Below are 19,087 nucleotides of genomic sequence, written 5' to 3' on the forward strand. Positions count from 1 at the left end.
AAAACATATTATTACTATTAGCGCTGTACAATTATTAGCAAGTTCATTCATGTAGTTTATGTTTTAACAGTAGTACATACGCGTGCACGCTAGATAGCGATAACTTATTAGTGAGTTGCTATCTAGTAATAAAAAGTTGCAAAAACATTCTGAAGCCTTCTTTGGAAAATCCTTTATATAGTAGAAAAAAATGCGATCTATTGCAAGGTCCTCGATCCCACCACTAGTTGATGTTAATCACAAGTGGAAATCGACCTTTATCAGGGGTAAAACTGTACTTGCGCAGAGTACACAAAGCAAATGGTGGGGATAGCATCAGATATCCGGGTAGCGCTAGAATATTGCTGATTTCTTGTAGCTAGTAAAACAAATATGAACTGCAAGTCTAGCAAAGATCTACTCGCTTCTTCGTCTGAGCTCGGTACCTTCCTGTGTGTATGGATCGTCAGTAGTGTTGTGTACGAGACTGTGAACTGTGTTCGACATGGAGAAGACTTGTAGTCTAGATATAAGTTCTAAACCGTAAGATTTAACCTGAACTTCTACTTTCACAATGTTGTCTGGACGAACCAAAACATGCGTGAATTTATCGTTAGAGCAACGCCTCGATATCTTGCGGCAATTGGAGGACCGCGTTCCGCAGAACCAATTGGCCAAGAATTACGGCATCAGCGTCGTGACCATCCATCGAATCAAAAAGAATGCTGAAAAAATACGACGTCAGTCCCAGACACCTGGAACTGAAGGTAAAAAGAGGTTTCGAAGGCCGGTACTGGTCGAGTTGGATGCTCGTTTATTCACGTGGTACCAGGGACGACGGGCCCTCGAGGAAACCGTCACTAACGCTCTGCTTCAAGAAAAGGCGATGAAACTTAACGAGGAATTCGGTGGCCCTTCAAATTTCTCAGCCTCCAATGGCTGGATATGGCGGTTCAAACAGCGCCATGGCATAAGCTTCGACGATCCTAACAATGATGCTGCCATAGTCGACACGAGGATAGCTGAAGAATTCACCAAACGTTTTATGCACCGCTTGGCACAGGAAGGCATCAAGCTGCAGAACTTGTACAGCATGGACGATTCGGGATTAGCATGGAAGTATCTTCCTCCTAAAGTTCTAATCAACGCTACGATAAAGAGCGTTTATGGGAAAAAAGCAAGAAACAATCGAGTCACTGTGGGCTTATGCGCGAATGCTATTGGAACACACAAACTTCCCCCACTCTTTATACACAAATGTAAGACACCTAGGGCCTTGAAACACTGCTGGGACCATTTGCCAGTGGTTTTCAAGGCCCAGATGAATGCTTGTATGGAACAGAAGGTCTTCACCGATTGGTTGGAGAACTACTTCAAACCAGCTGTTAGGAATCACCAGTTGCAAACTGGTAATCATGGAAAGGTGCTGCTACTGGTAGCCAAATCCAGAACTCACGAGCTGCTACCGGAAGTTAGAACTGGGGATAACAACGTCGAAGTTGTATATGTTCCAACTTCGTCGAATTTGTTACCGATGGAACGAGAGATAACGAGCAACGTTAAGGTGTCCTTCCGTCGACGCATGTTGAGTCGAATCTTAAAATTTCCTGAAGGAGTGGCGGAGTTCTGCACGGATTATGATGTGAAGGATTGCATCAATTTCCTGAACGAAGCCTGGACTGATGTAGCACCAGCTGTCATTTACAATTCCTGGAAAAAATTATTGGGAGTTGATGTAACAGAGGATCAGGTCGAAGAACAAAGTAGAGTGTGTCCTGGCGACACATCGGATATTACGACGATTAAAGACATTATGAAAGCTATTGTGAAGGAGCCTGTGTCTCACAAAGAGGTCGAGGATTGGCTCGTGGCCTGTGAGAAAGTCGAGGGCGATGTCGATCTGGGAAGGAACGATTATCCTGATGAAATGACAAGCTTGCAGCTGGACACGGACGAGATCGAACGGACAATTGCGAAACTAGTCCTGTGGGCTGAGACACAATCTATTTTTGTTAAGTTTCATGCACGTGTAGTGAAAGATTATTACGATTTGATAAAATAATTATGATTCGAAAGAACAGATTACACTTATTCGTAGCTCCTACCTAAAATAAAAAGCTTTTATTTCTTACATAGAACTCGCAACCCAAATAATCCATTACGAAATGGTCGAGGATACAACAAACATTTAAGGGGATACCCTAATTCTGCCAATCGCATGATTTACAACATTTGGAATAAAAAAAATACATAACTAAATTAGTCTCTAGTGAGAAGGATATAGTACAGCCACCTAGCGACGAATAAACTGAACTTAAATCTAAGATCAAGTTTACATGATAAAATGTTCGATCATTCTTATACAACGTCTATGACCATGGCAGCACGTTCGTTGATGCAAACAACAAATTTGTTGTGAATTCCACAGATAGTGAACCAACTGTAATATTTATGAATTAGATAGCGAGAATTGAAAGCGGCAGGATGATTTTCAGACTTTAAACAAGTTCGTTTTATGTTCTTTCAAACGTGACTCATAAAAAATGTCAGTATTCTTTGTGAATGCGTAAGTAACTGTGTTTATTTCTCACCTGCTAGGTTATATACTTTTTTTCTTATTTATTTACATAATTACCAAGGATTAGAGGAATATGATACACGTTAAATTACGATAATACAAAGCAAATTAAACAGATAAAGTTTTATTTTATTATATTGAATGTATAACTCATTATTATTGCTACTAATTATTCAGTAACCAAGACAGTGAAGTTGAGGGAGATTCCAATGGAGACCTGCAAATTGCCTCACCTGGCAGTTCTGAAGCCCAACAAGCTTTGGCTCAGTTCTGGCCAAAAGTCACAGAAGAAATTAAAAAGATTACTACTGTGAGTATACAAGTAAACAATAAAAATTGTTTGTACCTACTAAGGTTCATAAAATACCTTGATAGATGGACCTGAGAACACAATCATTGCCATTAGCCAGGATAAAAAAAATAATGAAGCTGGATGGAGATGTAAAAATGATAAGCGCCGAAGCTCCTATGCTGTTCTCTAAAGCAGCAGAAATTTTTATACACGAATTAACTCTGAGAGCATGGGTTCATACAGAAGATAACAAAAGACGTACCCTCCAGAGAAACGACATTGCAATGGCTATAACTAAATACGATCAATTTGATTTTCTTATCGACATAGTGCCTAGGGATGAATTAAAACAAAGCAAAGCACAGACTGAAAGTACTGTACGTACATCCATGAACTCTGACCAAGTACATTACTACTTCCAATTAGCACAGCAACAAGCATCTGCAAATCAAAATGTACAAAGTAGTAATGCAAATTCACAGCCTATACAAATTGTACAACCTTCTACTGGACAGATTCAGACAATTAATATAGGGAGTCCAGTAGAGCAGGTATATTGTTTACTTTCATAAAGTAACTCGCTAACCGCATGTCGTATTTATAAATCTCCTATTTTAATTGTAGGAAAGTCCTAATCCAAGTACAACACAGGCGGTAACGGTACAGAGTCAGCAGCAATCGTCGGGACAACAAATTATACAACTACAGCAGGCTCAACAAACACCCACCACTCAAACTGGAGGAATACAAATTGTACAACAAATTGTAACACCCAGTGGAGAAATTCAGCAAATACCTGTAAGTACATTTACGACGACAATTAATGCAAGAGTTTTGTTTGCCTGTTGATTTAAATTTAACGTTCATTTCAGATACAATTAACACCTCAGCAGCTTCAAATGATCCGTATGCAAGTTCAAGGTGGAAGCAATCAGCCAATCATAATTCAAACTGCTCCTATCCAAGCTCAACCTCAACTAATACAAGTAGCGCAAGGCGCTCAAGCACCTGTCTATTTACAAACTAGCGGTACAGACAATGAATAAATGTTAATTAATTTTAAGGAATATTTAATGTTTAGTACGACAGTCCTAAACACAAAAACAGGATAAAACAGTAAATATAAGCTTGTATGGTAAGGAATATAATTTTTTTAAATTATTCCTAAAATAAAAGCATTTTCCATATCTTCTGTCCCTGTTCTACTACACACCGCGAATGCAAAGTACGAGTATGTCGAAACCGTAGTACTTAAAACTTCGAATATCTCGTGTGTAACGATTGCCTAACATTCTTAGCGAATAAGCATTTTTAAGTCGAGCGAACGAATTTAAAAATCTTGGTGAAAGCGATGGTACCGTCGTTTTAAATTCTGTGAGCGCTTTCCAAGGACGAGTGCATATCTCGAGCCGGTTATAAGATGCCGATCGAAGGGTTGTCACTGAAGCGAAATGAAGTGAATTGAAGCGAGGTAAAGTGAAGAATAAAGATAAGCAGCCAACGCAAGATGTAATCTGATTCGTACGTCGCGTTCCTTAGCCGCTGGCTGCTTCGCATGGCTGAGCTTAGGACTGGCTGGTGCAACTTGTATTATGTTTCACGTTGCTGCGGTTCTTGTCTGGCAAGTCTTGAGCTCGAAGCCTTCAACAGTCTCGAATCGTCACGTAACAATAAATATATTCAAATTCATCGAATCATTCCCGATAGATCGATCAACGACTAAATCCATCATTCCATCACCACGTTTCATTTAACAATTTTCGATTAACAAAAGGCGTAAATTCTTCAAGCATTTGCATAACGTATAAACAAAATTTTGAATAAATTACTATTATCGAATTACTTTATTATAGCGAATATTTGTATCTAAGAGGAAGCGTTGTGGAAGGATGAGCGCCCTAAGCAGGAAGACTAAGAGACGAGGAAGAGGGTGAAGAAAGATGGTGGCACCTTGTGGAGTCCTTTTATTAGCACGGAACAAAGATGTGCTCCATTTAGTGACGTTGCCACCATGGTTCTGGTTGCCAAGGGAACCATGTGCACCCAATGTTGCAGTCACTAAATGTACCCGACGGGGATTTTAATTCCTACTCAGAGAAGGCTCCGACGGGTCCTTCCACCTCGCGATCTACGCCACTGCTTGAATACTCGGATTTCACGACATGTTTACAAAGATCCTAGAGATAAGTTGAGAATGGCCGCCGCAGCCCATGGCTCCTCCATGGGTGTAAGGTGACAGCTGCCTGCGCCTGCGTTACATGCACACAGGGTGTTCGAGAATTAGCTTGCTATCTTCTTGGTAATTTACGAACGTGCAAGTTAATCGACGATGGAGGTTGTTTAAAACTCATTCCTTGTATCTTCGGAGATCGGCGTTGCGAGTAAACGACAGGACCCTGAAATGAAAGAAATTGTACGATTACAATTATTTCAAGAAGTATTACTTGTTCTTTAACAATCGGATTTTGGTATTAGTATTTGGTATAGTAATCCCTCGAGAAAACGATCGATTTGCATTCGCAAATTTTATCGCAAAATTTCTCGCGTAATCATAAAAAATTTGCCTTTCTAATTGGCCACATTGGAGACGGTAAAGTCTACGATTGCAAACTGTACACCCCGTATAAGCTGACATACGTTTGCACATACCCACTCACACGTATTTCTTCGTGGTGTTTGGACGCGATCCCCACCCCCACACACACATATACAGAAGAAATAGAGAGAGAAAGAGATATGTCGCTTACTTAGCCGGGGATAAACTCACCCGCAGGATCTCTACACGTGTGTGCACTTATTTTAGCAGGATCTTACCTTCGGGATGTTCCACGGAAAACAAAGGCCGCCTCTTTCCACGGAGAAGAAAAGCGCTTTCACTTTTTTCCGGAGTTCAACGAATGACAATTTTTCTGCAGGATGCTGAAAGCAATCGAATAATCGAATTTAAGATAAGTTAGATGTTTACAATGCTTACAATTTCGGCAGCAATAAGGAGTTATCGAAGTAGGTAAAAAAACCGCTAGATAGCATCAGCGTACAAGTCCTACAAGAGCATACGCATGCACACGCATGTCTGCACATGAATATTTCGTATTATTTAAAAAGAAAGTACGTATAAACCTGCAGGATGAAGATTTACGGAAACAATTCGCAAAGTTTATGCTTGAGGATATGGATGCAAGTGTAAGTATAAATTGTTTAGTTTACATCTTTTCGGTACAATATAATTTGATCGTATGTAACTTTGAACATCATGGCGAGATTGTTTACATCGCAAGGCACGGATTAAGTAACTTATAATATTTATTATTTTGTCTTCCAAACTAGGTAACAATCACGAATCCAAGAAATAATCGTGACAAGTTTAGCATAACGTTTTCGAATTTCAATACTCTTTGGTATTTTAGTACGTACAATAACTTTCTTACTGGCCGACGACTCCTCGGGAAAAGTCAGTCGTTTCGGCATTAAAAGGTGTATGTACATACCTGGCCCTCCGCAAAGTAAATACTCTGCCCCGTGCTTATGCACTTTTCCTAGAGTGCTCCTGCCCATGTATGTATGTATGTACCCTTGGGTGGTCGAGCGCGTACGTAGCTATGGCGGAGCACACCATTTATATGTTACTCAGAGATAGACCACAAGCTTCCCGCATACTTCGAGGGTCATGCTAGCTCGCACGCCGTCGTATTTATCTGTATACAAGGGTTGCCTACGTGAGCGTATATACAACGAGTCGCAAAATTATTGGCACGAGACGAATGCAAGAATGCAAAATAAATCGCAAAAAATAATTGCGTATATTTACGACACAACACTGCTAATAAATTTCGTGTCAGTTGATATGTTACTATACTAAATATTAGTTAATGTAGATGTATAGATTTATGATTCGTGTGTCATCGTAATATCGATCGTAATATTTTTTTAAATGATCTTTTTTTTTGCATTGTTGCTAGTGCCAATAATTTTGCTACTCGCTGTAGCTTCATGGTGAGCTTCCATGCCATTATATCATAAAGGTACTAACCCCCATTTCGCCTCCTCTTTCTCCACCAGCGACTACTTCGACCAACCCACAGGATGTCGACGCCATGTCTCCTTCACGTGCCTCTCTTTATTGCCTTCGATCTCCGTCGAACGACAGACTCTTGGGAAACTCGACGACATCCATTTCACGTAACAGTCCATGAAGTATATTGCATTTGTATACCCGTGGGCCACCGTGACGCGGTTACCGTAAACTTCTTTTTACAGAAAACCACGTTTCGATCATTACCGACGTCGCCGTGTTCGCCATTATCCGGATAAGGGAGGTATCTAAATAAGAATCGAATAGAATTACTGCTGGGATGCAAATTCAATTTGAAAACAAATTGCAGAAAAAAAGAACACAGGTCCTACTTGCTCTATGTAATATCGATATATTATTTACTTTGTTGTTATTATTGTTTCTCATCTAATATTGTTACACATCCCCGTTGCAGGTAAAACGAAAACATTTTGAACAAAACAAGTTCCTCAAACAGCCTTCGAGGAGCAAGACAGATTTTCCCCGAATTTGGAAAAATTCCTCCTATCCAATCAACCGTGAAACTAAGACCGCGGACAGATTAGGCGTACTTATTCGACCCTTGTGCATTCATCCGTCGTTATGTAAAAATACTAATCCCCTTTGTTGTTCTGGACCCCGCAGATAGCTTTGTATCGCTCCTGTTGATCGTTTGCAGGTACTACACCAGGGCCGAAGATCCTTTTGACATTGGAAGGCCTCAAAATTTGTTTCTAGATGATCTCTGGTCGCGAATTTGTTCGTGTTTACGATAGTTTGAAGGGCGCGTTCAACGCTTCCTTTCGCGGGCCATCGTCACGAGGAAATACATTCACATAATCGCGCTGACCGTCACGTGCACTTTGATACGAGAAATATTACGTATCAGGGATGAGAGCGAGATAATACAGCAACCTCTGCACATTCTTCTCTGTCTCGCATTCTAGCACATTCCTCTTTATCTCGCGCCTCGACTTGTTCTTCCTTCGCCATTAACCCCTTCATGTCCGCACCGAGATGCAGCGAATATTATTTTTGCATTTTAATGCGTGTCAGGCTGCATGATGTAAATATTACGTGAATAGTAATTCTTCTATTTTTTTTGTTTATTTAGAAACCTAATTATATGTTTCACGTCGAAGAGGATCTAAAGGACGATGGGCAAACCTTTTACGAGGTATTTAAAAAATAAGTAGGTTTGGAATTGAGCTTTGGAACATTTCCCCTCCTCGTTATTACTCTACGTGTTTTAGCTTTTGTCATTTAGAAAAATTTCCGGGTAACATTATCCAAACTCTCGTGGAAATTTGAGAATCCCTCTAGTTCGTATAAGATGCGCATCGGATGAAAGTACGAGCGGTGCGAAATTAAGTTGCTACCCCTGTCTCGCTCCAGCTTGATTATCATAGTCAAAAACAGGAGCTTCTACTCGCGGGTATTCTTTCGCCACCCGCAACCTTACACTCCGTGAAAATATTCATGGCACATCGGGGTACTTCGAAAGAAGATAAAGCTGACATCATCGTGGTCGTAAAAAGTTAGTATAAAACAAAATTTAGTATCCTAATATATACGACGATGTTACAGTTTCATACATAAAATTACTTATAAACGTTTCGACTAGGTTTTTGCCTAGAAATTCCAACGAAATAAATTCCCAGCAATAAAAAACCTCGTTGTTATTACACGAACACGCGAATGTAAATGCGTGGTAAAATAAAACGAATGGAACGGAGGGTTAACGCGGAACGACAGGCAGACAAACGTCTCGCGCCACTTTTATCACACCATAATCGATAAAGAGACGAAAAAGGAAGCAGGAACAGTCTCCTTCCAAGAAGCCAGCGAGTATGACGTAGGGCCACCGGACCTCCCGTCAAGAATTCTCTATCTCCGATTATAAAACAAAGGGGGGAAAAAGAAAAAGGGACACGCACCGCGCTGGATCCCGATGGAAAAAAGAACAACAAGGGACGATCGTTGTCGCATCACATCTTCCAACGCGTATATTCGAGAACCTGTCCCGAGCCTGAAAAAAGGACGTGAAATCGAAATACACGGTTTGTCCTAAAAGTATCCAATCCATTTTTCGTGCAAACGGTGCCAATGCCATCCATTTGTTAAGACTAAAAATAATATCCTAGAAAACTTGTAAGAAAATGGGTTAACTGTTCTCGTCTTCACAGGTTAAACGACCGACCACCACCGGTCGCGCGTGTTCCGCCGCTAATTCCTTAACCCCGAGAGATGCATTCCTGCAGTGGTTATCAAGATCGCCCATAGACCTCAATTACTATTCCGTCGCTGGCAGTAAACAAAACACGAAGGTTCGTCGGTTGAGAACTATAAAAACGAACTGTGACAGAAGGTGACAATTATTCCAACGAGGAGGTGCCTGCCCCTTCCACGGTCGCCATTGTACAGTGCTGTTCATTCGAATAGCATCAGATAAAAATAATATCGTTTCGGATAAACGAGAGATATTTTTATGTTATAAGGTGGATACACTACTAGATATACCCTGAGCTGTTTTCAAATTTAACGCCTGTGTTAACGAATGAACAGTGCTAATAATAACTACTGAATGTCTTAGTATATACAATCTCGATACGATAAGGACATGCTATGATTATTATTCACATGATTATTATAGTTTATAGGAAAAACAGGCAAGGCAGTTCAAGTGAACAGTACTGCACGGTCCTTTATCGCGTTCCATCTCTGTCCGATACAGTCGAGTGGCCGAGCGAGCCGCCGTTAGCTCCTCTCGTTCTAATTAACGAGCGACCTGTGCGCGTCCGACGAACAAAAGCGAGACAACTATGGGGAATACCAACTACAGGACGAAGAGAGAGCGAAGAAGGGAGATGGGGCAGCAAACGAGGAAGAAGGATGTGAATACTAGCCGGCCAACCACGTGATCACCGGGCGGGGGTGGCAGGCGACATTTCGCATGCTCAGAACTCCACAGGCTGCAGCGTATCGCACACCGAGCCGATACCCTTCGCAGGGAAACAATAGTGCTGGCCGTGTCCGTGGGAGAGAATCCGTCACAGAACTTCGACGGGTAAACGCGCACCGAGACAAAACGTTGCCCATAGAGATCGTCTGCCATTCGGTTCGACTCGTACGCTCTCGTCACCCGGCTTCCACCGTTTCACCCTCCGAGAGACGTGTGCAGAGCAACGGGAGATGTATCCTCGGGAAATCGTTGTCCAAGCTTTGTCAGTTCGCCCGCCTCATTGCTAGTTTCGCGGCCTGACAAGTGGTTTCTCGTATGGAGATTCGTCGATCGGTATAATTCTGTAATTGTTTCCTCCTGCGCGTTGGCAAACACAGAATCTCCTTGAATCGTATCAACGCAAAGTGAACTGTTGATTGTGCAGTTTATCGTGAAATTCCAATCTGCATTCAACGAGTGACAAATCAGGAATTGTACATCCTTTCTTCAGCGTTTTCAGGTAGATAAGAGTTTTCTCTGGTTATCAGGAACTAACACTGTCGGGGAGAGTGCAGTGCGTCCGTCGGGTGTCAACGATGTTCTCGTGGTCGTGGAAAGTGCGAGAAAAGTGAGAGGTAGTGTGCTTAAACTTCAAGTGCACCCTGTACACGCATTCAATCACGTACACGCGACGCGAGGAGGGATGACGATGCTATCGGGAGGGAACCAACTGCAGCTTCCTTGATCCACGAATATTCTCATCGAAGCACCCTCGCTTGGTCCAGCCGTAAACACCGGATACAAGGTTTGAATGAACGTGTTTGTTTGTCCGCATAGATGGGCAGAATTTGCAGATTGTATCAGACTGTTATTTTTATTGAACAAACAATAAGAATCGGAAGTATATCTTTCATTCAAGATCTGATATCTAAATGACAAATTTTGCCAATCTATGTCGCGTTGCTAACTATGAAACAATGTAAGACATGTTCTGTTTGGAATGAATACGACGTAATACGACATCTTTCTTAGGTAATGGAAATACATGAAATTGCGTGTGAACGTGTGACTGTGAGAATGACTGTATTCGACGAGGATTCGCAACGTGATTCGCTGCTAACTGTAAGAAGAAATTACGGAACATTTATGGAAGATTAAATTGATCGCAGATACTGCAACCGCTTCGCTTTTGCGTTAATTAAATTCTCGCGTCGCGGGACAATCGAAGAAGACTGACTGATAATCCAATGAAATTCGTCATCGTTTACCACGTGGAAAGCACGATGCACCCCACGGTTTTATACCTTAACCTTTTTACCCCCCAATTGATTCAAGACTCGCAAAAATGTATATTTCTTTGCATTTGCGCGCGTATTAGATAATGGGACAATTCATTTTCTTTTTGTCATTAATAAAGTCGTTACATAAAATGAAAACCCGTTTCTGTGCATTTGGTTCGTATTGTATCGTATGTATAAGTAATGGTAAATTAGTAACGTTAAATTGTTCCGCGTTAGAAGGAAAGGTTAAATTATTAGATTACAGGAGTCGCGGACGGTACGCGGATGTGCCGGCGCGCGCGCGCGGTCGCACACACGTGTAAACGTCATTATCAATTGAGCATGCGTAACTTATGCATCTCATTCGGCTCGTTACCAGTAATGTATTTTAATTGGTCAACCGCTGCGTGGCACTAAGTAACGCGTATGTTTCTCGCTGGCGAGAAGTCAAGTAATTCCGGTTTCATAAGACGCTACGTGGCACCAGATTAGAATGTTCGATTTCAAATCGATTCGTGGAGACGATTATCGATTTTCTTTTAAGTCAACGCGGTCCAGATCTTCTGATTTCTGATAGAAAATAGTTTCCAAAATCCATTCGTTTGCAGGGATTCGATTCGAGGATCCTTAAAATGGAAGATTTGGGTCGTGTTTGCGATTTCCATGGTTGCGACGGTTAGGAAAGCCACCAGGGCGTTTCAGGACGTGAACCTTTTGTCTTAGTATGGAGTGTAACCATCCCTCTCCTTATTTTTCTTTTTCCGCCTTTCAAATGTAAGCTGACCGCACTCCGTGGGACACGAGTGTCGCGCACGGGAAACTATATAGCCACGCATTCCTCTCGTTTCGCTGCATTTCTTTGACGGCTGATGGACGGGCGGACAGCAGCAAGCTAAGCAACTTGCCTGCGATAAACACTTCGGCGCACGCTTTGTTTAGATAAGCCGAGTGCCTTTCGCCTTTATTCACCGGGGGCCCCTATTCCCTCGAGGAAAATAAATAATAACGTAATTTCGAACGACGTGCCAACGGCACGAAGCGAAACGCCTCGTATTTTGTGTTCCTCGAACAATCGAGCGAATTTTATTTATAAGTTTTTATTTATATATAACTTGACTGTAAAAACTAATGTACCACTCTTGCGTTTGTTCGTTGTTTACATTCTTTATTCTTTATTATTTTTCGCTTTATGTTACTTTACATTAGGGATATTATAGTACTCTGCTGGGGCCCATGGGGTCACCTATAGCTCGGGTACCTCAGGATTGCTAAACCCGTACTGTAGCTACAATTAAAAATAAAACATAGCTACAGCCCCTGAGGGCTTCCTTCCACTGTTTTTATCGTACATTTGAAGGGCGAGGGGCGCAAAGTAATATAAGTAATATTTTACATTAATTCAAATAAACGTAACACAAGATTTGAGCGTAGAAGTTATCTTTTGAACCCTTATCCTAGGACAGTGGTTTTGGAACGTTCGCCAATACTTGCTATGAAATCAACGGAGAGTGAAAATAAACAGATGTAACTCCGAATTTCTTTTCTCGTTTGATGAAAAATTTCTCTCGGAAACCCGTGAAAAATTCAGATCTCGAAACGAAGTATAATAGCAGTTATCCATGAAAGTTAAAAATAACGTTTCAGTGATCATCATATTACATTTCCACGCGGATTCGGATACTTTTGCTTGGTCCTTTTGCTTGTACGCTTTCCAGTATCGCTTGAAATAAAAGAGAAGCGAGACACATCGCAATCGTTTAATATCGCATGGTATCTCCAATTTTGTTCAACAATTAAGATAAAAGCAGTGGACAGTTTTTCCCCAAAAAAAGATATGTTGCATTTCCTTTGCTTTCTGTACATTTCTAGTTGATTCAAAACGGCCCGAGAAACAAGCGATCGGTGGTAATGCAAATTCTTTCCATCAGGTTTCGTTTTGTTAGGCCATCGCCACCGTTAGGAAAGAAAAAATCGAACGCGCGTGTTGTTCAAACACATCCTGGTGCTAATTGATTCGTCGTCGTGTTCCAGTAACCGTCGTAACTTCCACCTACCAACGCGTCGCACAGGGAACAATCGCTTCGGTACCAACACAGGAACATCGTGTATAGTCACCGTGATAGTCTATAAAGACTTTTTCTCGAAACGATCGTTCTCCGCCACGATGACAATGATTTATTCAACTCCAAACAACCGACGCCGACGGGAAATGTTTACCTCGTGCCAGGGGACATTGCCGCCCCCGTATTATTGGTGGTGCAATTAATCACGATCGCGATTTAGACCCGTCATATTTACGCGATCGTAATTGAAGTTGTCTTTCGATATTGTTTAATTATCGGTGAAGCACGGATTTATTATGAACGTTTACACAGTCGCGAGGACGTATTCGATTGCGTTGTACTAATACAGGCTTTTTTAGACGAGTTTGAGATTTGCTAATACCAAGATATGCGTGTATTGTAAAACTTTAGAGATAGAAAAATGTTGAGAGAGAAACCGTGTTCGACGTACCTGTTATAAATAGATTGGAATCTAATCCCGCGGTTGGTGTATCGTTACCGCGTCTCCGTTGTGAAAATCCCTTTATGCAACAGCTTCCTTTTCGCTCTATAGTGCAGAGCACGCGAGTATACGCGTGGATAAGGGCGGAGCACGGATAGATAGTGACTTGGCAACATAAAGAATACATAATGTAAAACGTCGTGAAAGGAGGTTTCATTGGCTGTTCTCGAAGGTTCCTGGTGTACGCCTACCCATCTGGTCACTCCACCTCTTCGACACGCAATTGGCAGACAATAATGAACCTGGCGCTCAACGGTAACCCTTTCCCTTCGCATCCACGGTGGGGGACCAAGAAAGTTGGCGAAAACTAAAAAGTAATTTTGTTAATCAAAGGTTTTTAGATGAGATATAGTACTTGATACTATAGTGCACTATATTGCAAGTACTGTAACTTGTGATATAATGCCTTCCACATCAGAGACATAAGAAACGGGATCCTAAAGCTCCTTTCGGAAAACCCTTTATTATGATTGAAAATACTAGCGGAAATGAATTAGCACCTGCGGGAGTCCAAGCAGAAATTGTCGCGAAGGTCTGATGGTCAGCGAATGCGTTAACAAGCGCCAACGGACACCTCGAACGACTGATAAATCGTTGTTTCGCGCTCTCTTGTTTCAGACGGAGTGATATGTTAACCGAAGACAATGACCCGACGAAACCAGCAGGGGTTTTAGACAATGCTGGCAACGTGTCTTCGTCCACAGAGGCCTCGGTACAACACCCTCGAGCCACAAACAATGGTAAATAAAGCTCCTGTAAATTAACATTGCACAATTAAAAAAGATTGCCACTTCGCAGTTACAGTAAGTGTAAGTTAATATAACTATAACTCCAAGGGCCACTGACCAGAGTTATCCTTTCCCCAAAACTACCCTACCAGAAGAACTATGGCCGCGATAACTAGCCCTCTCCTCGCTATAAAGGGTTTTCCAAAAGGAACTTTAAGGATTTAATGATTTTATTTTAAGATTCCAATGTAACATGGAATCGTTAGTCACCTGGAAGAATCTCTTATCCAAAAATTGGAAAAATACGTTTGTACAGTAGTGCGCAACGCGGCGTTCCGCTGGAAATAATAACTGAAACCAGAGCTTCCAATAAAACAGTTTAAATTCGATGCTTTGAAAGGTTTCCCATCTGTATTTTCCGGATCTCTCTCTATGAGTCGATTGAATTAAACGAGAAACTTCTGTCTGGAGTACTCGATGGAACTGCAATGCACAGGCTTATTGTTCTGGAAATTAATTGCGCGTCGACATTCTAGATGAAATTAGATATCCTCGTGCCCCTCGACTTTCTATTCGCCGAGAAAACTATGCTTGGACGTACAAGTCTTAGGCGGGGGCGCATACGGAATATTTTTTAATTGCAATCGTCCTTCTGGGAGGGTGGTAGACGTATTCGATTTATTATTCGACGAATCGTAACTAAAAACGTGTGAACGTGAAACGTTTTGATCATACCGGCAGAGGCGGAAGTCAAGAACGAGGTGCAAGACTGCCCTGAGAACGACAGCGTGCCCAGCGGGGAATTGTACATCGACGAGAATGCGGAGGAAAAGGAGCAGGAGTATCCGGATTCCATGGAGAAGGACTACAGTTCATTGTACGGACCCAGTCCATTTTATACCAGGCATGTATCTCTCTTGCTCGAAGGCATCTTTAATCTTTCGCAGCTCAAATTTCTTTTCTTACCTGTAAAGAAATTATTTTTTTTATTTTCATTGTCTTATGCAGTGATTTCTCAACTTTTTATTAAACAGTTTATATAATTCACCTTCCTGCGGAGCAGCAGCCACCGCGAAGAACAGCTCGGGCTTGCAAAGTTCTTACTTGACCTCGTACACCGCGCCAAGCTCCATGACTCAGTACTCCTCTTATGCTACCTACAACAGCGGCACTGCGAACTTCCCCAACGTAGCCCAGAATATATCATCCTCATCACAGGTACTCGTGAAACGTTACGAGGTGATTTACTACCTTGCCTGGTATGATAACCAAGCGCCTCTTAGACAGGGAACTCTCACACCTCTTCTGGGACGACTTCTTTCGTTAAACTAAAAATACAAAACGTGGCATTTCAACGAGTTTAATTGATGTAATATTAATGTAAGGTTCTTTACATTTTTATTACCATTCGTTTGTTTTGTTTCTGTTTAGAAGCTGGACTATAGCGCCTACAGCAGCAGTTTGTACGGAAACGACAGGGTATCGTTACAGTATTCCGGATATTACCCCATGCACGGCTACCATGCGTCGCCTGCCTCGTTTAACATTGGGAACCTAAATTTCGCTGGTAACGTTTATATAAATCTGTACTTTCTACAAAAGTGATTCTTCTCGTGATGTATTCTGTTTCTGATGTACTACTCTATAAAATTCCAAATTCTAATAAGTAATTTCTAATACAACGAACTTTATTTCTCAATCGCATGTCAATGATCGAATTCTATTTTTTCTATCCTTCTCGTTTGATTACTTTGAGCCTGAAACGTTGAACCTGATGGTTCTCGATCGCTGGTCTGGAAAATTCTCTTTCCGTCCCGTGTGTGTACTGTCCCGTGTCTTGTATCTCGTGTGTTGAACAAAATTTTTTTTTTTCTATAAAAATTTTATTCGACGCTTTCGTTCCTTATTTTAAGTGCTAGTATCGTTCTGCGCGCGTGCGTCGCGATAATTACGATTTATTTGCGATTATGATTTGTCAGTAACGGCTTCCTTCTTTGTAAAAAGATTCGACAAAGTCTGCGCTCACGTTGGACGCAACAACTCACGATGCCAGCGATCTTACCGCACGGGAAACCGCAAACATCGAAGGTAACACGATTCGTACGTGTGATTTTATATCTTCATTTCTTTTTTTTTTCTTTTCTTTTTTTCCGTCGATAATACGTTCTCCTTGAATGTATTCGTTAGTGCTTGAGAAATCGTCAAACAAATTCGCTACATAAACGAACAGAACAATGAAACACAAAGCTACAATGTAAACGCAATTGAACGTCCATTCGATTTAGCTCGCAAAAATTTTGGCATTGAAGTTGCGATAAGCTGTAAATAACACGCTAAACCTATCCCGCTTTTTTTTTTAATCCAATTATGCTTGTTTGCTGATCACGTGAGCGGGCGCGTGAGATTCGTCTCACGCGTGTTTGTTGAATTCCGTTTTATCTCTAACGATCATTTTTCTTTAGTTTTATGCACGTGAAGAATATATCTATGCGGAATGATGGATGCAAAAATTGTATGCAATTTATGGAATTCGTATGCTATTATCATATTGTGATATAGAGAATTTTCTTTGTTTGAATTTGTGGAGTTTGAAAAATAAAATCCTGGAAAAACCTTTTATATGAAGATTGTAAAATACGGAGAGGATGAGTAAGAATGGAATAAAACTTATTTCAGGGGCGACAGCGAAACCTTGCAGACGCGGAAGACGCCAAAGCGGAAGTGGAAACAGTATAGGTTCTGCGGACACGACAGAAGCCGGTCCCGACCGGATATTCATCTGGGACCTTGACGAAACCATAGTTGTGTTTCACTCGTTGCTTACTGGACTATTCGCAACGAAGCACCGTAAGGATCCCACCCTTCTGGCACAAGTGGCGTACAGGATGGAGGAAATGATATTCAATTTGGCTGATACTCATTTCTTTTTCAACGATGTCGAGGTAAACTGGCCATCGTATATCTACGCTAACATTGTGCACCCTCTTTTTACAATAAATGTCTAAATGAGTCAACGAAACATAAGAGAATTACCAGAAATTTTATTCTAAAGGATTGCGATCAAGTGCACATTGATGACGTATCATCAGACGACAACGGGCAGGACCTGTCTTCCTACAATTTCGCTACCGACGGCTTTCAATGTGCATCTGCGAACAATGGCATATGTTTGGCTTCCGGGGTCAGAGGCGGTGTCGATTGGATGCGGAAACTGGCCTTTCGATATCGTAAAATAAAAGAAATCTATAGCAATTACCGAAACAACGTCGGTGGTTTGCTTGGGGCGGCGAAACAGGAACAGTGGCTACAGTTGCGTTCAGAGATCGAAGTACTGACCGACAACTGGTTAACATCCGCTGTAAAATGTTTGAGTCTCATCAATAAAAGAAGCCATTGTATCAATATCTTGGTGACCACTACTCAATTAGTGCCAGCCCTGTCGAAAGTGCTACTCTTCGGGATCGGTGGAATATTTCCTATCGAGAATATTTATTCTGCCTCGAAAATCGGTAACTTTACTACTTACGATTATTTCATGATAATTAATACTAGCTCACATATCGTATAAACGATGATTGTCGTTTATTGTTTTTTAGGAAAGGAGAGCTGCTTTGGAAGAGTGGTCGCACGGTTTGGTCGGAGATGCACCTACGTGGTTATAGGAGATGATTCCGATGAAGAAACAGCGGCACGCGCCCACAATTTCCCATTCTGGAGAGTAAACAGTCATTCGGACACGCAGTCGTTGTATAACGCCTTAGAAATGGGATTTCTTTAATCGAAATAAATTTTGAAGGCGGAGGGAGAGACAATTTAAAGAATACGTTCAAACGAAGGACACTTTAATTACGTGGAGACTTAATCGAAATACTTCTATTTCTATATTCTTTACTCTGTCCGAGAGTAAACGGATGCTACCATTGAGTGAACATTTCAACATTCCTACTATTTATCGTAATACGCGAGTCGAGGATCGGCTGTTCCTCTGACATCGCGATACACAACTTATTGGAGCAGGGTTCACAAGTGATATACGATGAAAGTAAAAGAAACGAGTGAAAGAAATTTAAGAATTAAAGATTTATATAGAATAACGAAGATTTCCAAGTCATTCCCGCACGCTTTCGGCTGTACATTCGACACGAACATTCGTTGGAAACTGTGCGTATCGTTTCTGTGTACTTAAACGCATTATTGCATTTCCTGCTTTACAAACAATATAGGGAATGTGCAGGGTGAGATAACGACAAAGTTAATAGATTTCCGTAGGTAGACACTGAAATTAAAAAGCCTACAAGTAGGCTTCTAATTGGTAAAATTTGGAGCAAGATTTATCTGAAGCATTCGTATCTATCGTCAAAGCGAACAAGTTATTTCAGGCGGCTTATCTCAAGTACCTCACCCTGTAAAAGTGGTTGAAAAAGATTAGAGCAATGAGGTAGTATGTGTAACTTTGTTAGTAAAATGTTTTGATTGACGTGTATGTCGAAATCTTTTAAGAAAGTTTTATATGAATATTGTGATACAGTTTAATCCAATTATTTAATTGCAACGCGATCCCAGTAAACGTAATAAAGCATGGTTAAAGCAGATACTTTCTAATGCATAGTTGATGAGAATTATAGTCACGTTTTGATTAGTTATATTATAGGGATATACGACTGAAATACTAT

At 41.2% G+C, this 19,087-nt stretch overlaps 3 protein-coding genes and 1 long non-coding RNA gene across 10 annotated transcripts; 3 read left to right on the forward strand and 1 right to left on the reverse strand.

The window, feature by feature from the left end:
- Positions 1 to 518: 518 nt before the first annotated feature.
- On the forward strand, positions 519 to 2,198 carry LOC128889989 (jerky protein homolog-like). The gene has a single exon (XM_054148102.1). It carries the CDS (start codon positions 554 to 556, stop codon positions 2,039 to 2,041), a length of 1,488 nt encoding a protein of 495 aa, XP_054004077.1. The 5' UTR covers positions 519 to 553; the 3' UTR covers positions 2,042 to 2,198.
- A 182-nt stretch (positions 2,199 to 2,380) lies between these two features.
- Positions 2,381 to 4,036, forward strand: LOC128889999 (nuclear transcription factor Y subunit gamma-like). 2 transcript variants are annotated; one of them, XM_054148124.1, is made up of 6 exons: positions 2,381 to 2,545; positions 2,735 to 2,867; positions 2,933 to 3,226; positions 3,332 to 3,400; positions 3,474 to 3,647; positions 3,722 to 4,036. In XM_054148124.1, exons 1-6 carry the CDS (start codon positions 2,523 to 2,525, stop codon positions 3,893 to 3,895), a joined length of 867 nt encoding a protein of 288 aa, XP_054004099.1. In that variant the 5' UTR covers positions 2,381 to 2,522; the 3' UTR covers positions 3,896 to 4,036. The 2 variants fall into 2 exon arrangements, with proteins under 2 accessions (XP_054004099.1, XP_054004098.1); XM_054148123.1 differs by having other exon boundaries at positions 2,933 to 3,400.
- A 762-nt stretch (positions 4,037 to 4,798) lies between these two features.
- LOC128890011 (uncharacterized) lies at positions 4,799 to 8,385 on the reverse strand. The gene is made up of 4 exons (XR_008460534.1): positions 6,880 to 8,385; positions 6,338 to 6,544; positions 5,664 to 5,768; positions 4,799 to 5,245 (listed from the first exon to the last, which is right to left on the reverse strand). It is a non-coding gene; the product is annotated as an uncharacterized LOC128890011 (long non-coding RNA).
- Positions 8,386 to 8,826: 441 nt separating this feature from the next.
- On the forward strand, positions 8,827 to 18,264 carry LOC128889986 (eyes absent homolog 4). Of its 6 annotated transcripts, none has more exons than XM_054148092.1 (12): positions 8,827 to 8,960; positions 9,087 to 9,227; positions 9,554 to 10,335; positions 10,390 to 10,646; positions 14,305 to 14,426; positions 15,156 to 15,318; positions 15,449 to 15,632; positions 15,846 to 15,981; positions 16,419 to 16,514; positions 17,091 to 17,356; positions 17,467 to 17,923; positions 18,011 to 18,264. In XM_054148092.1, the coding sequence occupies exons 5-12, from the start codon at positions 14,315 to 14,317 to the stop codon at positions 18,190 to 18,192; spliced, it is 1,596 nt and encodes a 531-aa protein (XP_054004067.1). In that variant the 5' UTR covers positions 8,827 to 8,960; positions 9,087 to 9,227; positions 9,554 to 10,335; positions 10,390 to 10,646; positions 14,305 to 14,314; the 3' UTR covers positions 18,193 to 18,264. The 6 variants fall into 6 exon arrangements, with proteins under 6 accessions (XP_054004067.1, XP_054004070.1, XP_054004071.1 ...); XM_054148095.1 differs by having other exon boundaries at positions 9,554 to 9,967; XM_054148096.1 differs by having other exon boundaries at positions 9,554 to 10,646; positions 16,419 to 16,502.
- The last annotated feature ends 823 nt before the right edge of the window (positions 18,265 to 19,087 follow it).

This window comes from Hylaeus anthracinus, unplaced genomic scaffold (assembly GCF_026225885.1).
Source record: "Hylaeus anthracinus isolate JK02 unplaced genomic scaffold, UHH_iyHylAnth1.0_haploid 12000, whole genome shotgun sequence".
In the NCBI taxonomy this organism is placed as follows: domain Eukaryota; kingdom Metazoa; phylum Arthropoda; class Insecta; order Hymenoptera; family Colletidae; genus Hylaeus; species Hylaeus anthracinus.